This window comes from Giraffa tippelskirchi, chromosome 3 (genome assembly GCF_054371585.1).
Source record: "Giraffa tippelskirchi isolate mGirTip1 chromosome 3, T2T-mGirTip1v1.2.pri, whole genome shotgun sequence".
Taxonomy (NCBI): Eukaryota; Metazoa; Chordata; class Mammalia; order Artiodactyla; family Giraffidae; genus Giraffa; species Giraffa tippelskirchi.
In genome coordinates this window covers 164,243,163-164,247,603 of record NC_137277.1, presented here as the reverse complement: position 1 = coordinate 164,247,603, position 4,441 = coordinate 164,243,163, and the positions used below count along the sequence as shown (strand labels likewise).

Genomic DNA, 4,441 nt, shown 5'->3' with positions numbered 1-4,441 from the left:
GCAGTGCCTAACCCATGAAGTGTGGCTCTTTCTAAATTCCTAGGAAGACGAGCATGCCAGAGTAACCCCAATTTTGTTCTGAAGTCTCTTCTCCCAAGAGATCGAGGTCTAGATAAAGGAAGAGTCTGAGATTTCAGATAGAATAGTGGGTTCCAAGGAGAACTAGAAGAGGCCAACATTTAAGCAGAATATGCAGGCCCCACCCTGCTACATAAGCCACTGTGCATGCGGCCACATCTCTTTGTCTATATGTATTTGAATACCTTTAGGTGGAGTATAGTACTATCCTGTTTACTACAGTCTCTCTTCTTCCCATTTTGTCTTAGACAGGCTGTGTCCCTAGCATTTGTATACATGGATACCTGAGGGTCCCTGGAGGCATATATGTTTACAGCCCCAGGATTTTACTCAAGTGCCAACACGGGGAGGTAGGAGGGAAGTCAGAGACTAGAGTAGCTTGGCAGGTGTTTATTGATCTCCTGGAGGAGAAGAAAGCTGGGCATAGCCCTGTTGTCACCTCCTCAGAGATTCTGCATTCTGAATGGCCCCTGCAGGGTCATTTTTATATAGCATGAAGTAGCCCTGCACTTGGGCAGGACTGATCTGCGTTGTAGCTTGAAGGACACGGTCTGCAAAAGTCTCAGCCAGGGAAGTTGCTTGCCCCGGGTAGAACCTCTGGAACATCTGAGTCAGCTGCCAGCGTGAGCAGTGGCCCACGTACTCCTTCATGTCTACTCGCCCGGGGCGTATCAGGGCAGGGTCGAGCCTAAGAGGAGAAGGCAGCGAAAGCGGTCAAGAGCAGCAGTGCCACTGGCACCCCCCAAAATGGTTCCTCCAAACCTCCTGATCCTCCAGAGACGCGGAGGCAGGTGGAGTCTTGCCTCCAGGTCTGAGTACCTCACTCCTTACCTGTCGACATGGTTGGTGGTCATGAATACTATGCGTGCTTCGGTGGAAGCGACACCGTCCAGGGCGTTGAGCAGGCCACTGAAAGTAAGCCGACCTAGACCTTGGTACTTTATTGGGTCTGTAGGAAGGCAGAAAGGAAGCATGAATGATCACAGCCCTACTTCAAATTAGCATCCCTCTCTGCTCCCTGCTTACCGTGCCCCCCTACTTATCCATGTCTCCAGTGGACTCTGATTGCTAACCCAGGTGTCCTCCACCTGCTCTCTGGATTTCTCCTTTCTTCCACTGTTCCTCATTTAGAAATACCCCCTCGCCCCCGCTGTGCCGTGAACTACCCCCTCACTTACTCTCGGCGGCCAGGTCTCGACTGAGAAAGGCAGCATCCACATCCTCCAAGAGCACCAGGCTCTGCTGTGGAGCCACGCTCAGCAGGTGGTTGAGCCGGTCATCTGAGAGGCTAGAGTCTGTGAGACTCAGCAGGCAGATGCTGTGCTGCAGTTCCCCAGCCAGGGCTGTGCTATGGAGGAGGAGTGATAGGTAACTGGCAAGCTGGGAACTGGTCCTTGGGCCCAACTGCTTGTTCCTCCCAGTACTAGCTTTGACTCCAAGGCCTAACCCTTCCACCACCCCACACTAGTGTTCCATGTGTCTCATGTTTTCCTGTTCTCCACATTTATTTCCCTGTCCAACCCCACCAGCCCAGTTTCTCTCCAGTTTGAGGGTTAAGAGAAGTTTGACTCTACTCACATAAAACTGCTCTTTCCGCAACCAGGGGGCCCATACAGTAGGTAGCCACGTCTGTAGGGAATGCCTAGGAATACAGCCAGGATGATCATCAGGACAGATGAATCATGTACTCTGCCCTAGATGTCCACATTCATCCTCAACCCTGCTCCCTGGAGGCCTGATGGGCTTGGCATCAGGAAAAAATCATTCCTTTTAGGCAACCTTTCTTTCCCCTTCACCTGTGGGAATGAAGATAGAGCTTTATATTTGCCCCATCTGGCCACCAAGACTTCAGCTGCTTCTCACCTCTGTCAATGTACCACTTGGGGTTATCGATGAATTCCCGGATGTCTCTGACAATTCGGTCAGTCAGACCCTGTTCAAGAACCACAGAATTCAGTGGCCGGCGGCGGCGTGGATAGCCAAAGGGGCGCCATTCAGAGCCCACAGCAGTGTACATCACTGTCTTTCCTTCCTCCTGCTGCAGAGCTAGTTCTCGAGCTGGGAGGGGGACGATAAGACAAAACCCATAATTACCCTTTGCCATGCTACTAGGCAGAGCTGTGCCCAAACGGTCCCCAGGCCCTGCTCCCATAGCCCCAGGTCCTCCTATTCCACCTCTCCAAGCTTCTCTTCCTTTGATGTCAAATACTCCATCCCTGCAACTGCCACCCCCCACCCCCACCCCCAAAAAGGCTGTCTGTGCCATCCCACACCTTCCTCCAGGATTTTGAAGAAAACTTTTCGGTCAGTGCCCAGAGCCGTGAAGGTGACAGATTCCCAAGGAGTCCCCGTCTGCAGGTCTATCATCTGCATCTCTCGGCTCCGTTCCACCCGGATCCATTTCCCCTGATACCTAAATAAGAATGATCAAAATGAGGTGATCAAACGGGTCAAGTCCACCTCCTCTCATTCTCCTTTTCCACTCTCAGAGCCCTCTGGCTCCCAGCCTTACCAGATAAAGTGGTTTCCAGGGCTGGGGACAAATTCAAACTTAGTGGAGATGCGGCCACTCTCATGCTGAAGGTACGACGTCTCGACGCTGAGGTGCTGAGTTCGGGTACTGTGGTGGGTGAGCCAGCTAAGCAACCAGGCATAGCTCCGGTCTCGAGCAGGGACTTCCAGTGTGATCATGTAATGGCGGCGGAATGCCACCAAGCCCAGTTGGGCGCCCTTCCGGGCCAGGGCTAGGGCAGTGCCCACACCCACCAACCCAAATCCAGCCCCAAAGTAGGGATTGTCCTTCAGGGCCAGAAAAAAGTCTGAGAGGGGCATCTTGAAAGGAGAACACTGAACCTCACCGGCCCCGAGACACTTTCAAGACCTGGAGGTGGGGAGCAGTAGAGATGGGATAAAGCACAAGATTAGTTTTAAAAAAGGACTCAAATTCCTCTCCCGCCCCACAGAAGCTGGGAGAGGGATGACAGGTCAGTATTACAATGTGCTTCAATATCCTCCCTTCGTGGGGTGTGGCTGGTGTTGGACCCAAGGGATGAGACTCTGAGCCACTCGTCCCATTTTGCCTTTCGTTATCCTGTTTCATACATGTGTCCTGCCAGACGACTATTCTGGAGATTCCTTAAACTTGGCTGAATGATATAACCGACTTCAGGATAATAGATGGAGAGCATTTTTGTGGTCCCTGGGACCAGTTGAGATAGAAAGGGGCCCACTGGCCAGAATGAGCAGGGGATGAAGTTACTCTCTCCTGTCAACCTGTCAATATCCTTATGCCTTGCTATCATGTATCATGTCCATGAGGTATCCTCTCATCTACTTTACATGCTAATATCCTATTAGCCCTTTTATTACCTCCCACCTAAACTGTCTCTTCAAAATTAATTTTAATTCTTGAAGTGGCATCTTAGTGGATCTCCACTTTGGTCATGCTTCACCAAACTGCTATACAGGGGTCGAGATTTTTTTTTTTTCATAAGGCTCTGCTTCAATGCCATTAGTTTCCCTACTCCAACATCTGCAATGACTGGCTCTCAACAGGTCCCTGAATTAGGTGAAAACTCCTCTGCCTCCACAACACGGAGCCCATGTACCTTTAATGGCTTAGTTCCTAATATTCTCTGTTGAACAAATATACAAGCCTCCTTCCTCCTTGACTCGGAATGCCCATTTTATTTCCCCCAATCTCTATAAGAGTTCAAATCCCGCCCATCTGCTACCTTCTCCACGGAGATTTCCCCGAATTCCACCCCCCCGCCCCCCAATAAAATGTGACTGGGTCTGATTCTAGGTTGTAAGATCCCGAGGGGGTAGGAGGTCAAATCGTTCCTAGCACACTTCACCCGACCCCCCGCCGATTTGCTTTATGCTGGCAGGCAGTGCGGTGAATTGACAGCAGTGACCTCTGCTGAAGCTCAGAACAGGATCCAGAATTCCAAAATTCCTATGCGTGGAAGGCCACAGACAAAGCTCTTTCCGCTCCCGGTCCCAGTCGGACGCCCAGAAGCCTCCTCCCGAACCCCCTCCACACCCCAGCTCGGGCCTCCAGCAGCGTGGTTTGCAGCAATCGGTCACTCCTCCCCCTTACCGCCATGACTCTCTGGCCCTTCCTCTCGATGGTTTCGCCCCTCGGCTCTTTGGGGACTCTCCACTTGGCTTCGCCCCCGAGTTCTTTCATCTACTTCCCGTCACACCCACCGAGACGGCCACACCACTCTGCTCCAAAACTCTCGATGGTACTCTTTGGGCTTCAGGGCCAGGAGAGGTGGGGGTGGGGGGAAAACGATAGGAAGAACCATAGAGAGAGTACTCCACCAGCCTCATAAAGAAAGAGAGAGCGGCCTCCATA

At 51.9% G+C, this 4,441-nt stretch overlaps 1 protein-coding gene across 3 annotated transcripts; it reads right to left on the bottom strand.

Annotated features, from left to right (window-relative positions):
• Window positions 1-453: 453 nt before the first annotated feature.
• On the bottom strand, window positions 454-4,344 carry BCS1L (BCS1 ubiquinol-cytochrome c reductase complex chaperone). 3 transcript variants are annotated; one of them, XM_081584068.1, is made up of 8 exons: window positions 4,124-4,344; window positions 2,591-2,959; window positions 2,352-2,491; window positions 1,942-2,136; window positions 1,657-1,720; window positions 1,257-1,426; window positions 910-1,027; window positions 454-766 (listed from the first exon to the last, which is right to left on the bottom strand). In XM_081584068.1, the coding sequence occupies exons 2-8, from the start codon at window positions 2,908-2,910 to the stop codon at window positions 514-516; spliced, it is 1,260 nt and encodes a 419-aa protein (XP_081440194.1). In that variant the 5' UTR covers window positions 2,911-2,959; window positions 4,124-4,344; the 3' UTR covers window positions 454-513. The 3 variants fall into 3 exon arrangements, with proteins under 3 accessions (XP_081440194.1, XP_081440192.1, XP_081440193.1); XM_081584066.1 differs by having other exon boundaries at window positions 4,181-4,344; XM_081584067.1 differs by having other exon boundaries at window positions 3,996-4,126.
• Window positions 4,345-4,441: the final 97 nt, after the last annotated feature.

What these genes read in the sequence shown, in the direction of transcription:
- BCS1L (XM_081584068.1), bottom strand. Translation starts at nt 2,910, where the DNA reads ATGCCCCTCTCAGACTTTTTTCTGGCCCTGAAGGACAATCCCTACTTT. An exon ending in CCTGGAAACCACTTTATCTG is followed by an intron (nt 2,492 to 2,590) that starts GTAAGGCTGGGA and finishes ATTCTTATTTAG; the next exon opens with GTATCAGGGGAAATGGATCC. An exon ending in TCGAGACCTGGCCGCCGAGA is followed by an intron (nt 1,028 to 1,256) that starts GTAAGTGAGGGG and finishes GCCTTCCTACAG; the next exon opens with ACCCAATAAAGTACCAAGGT.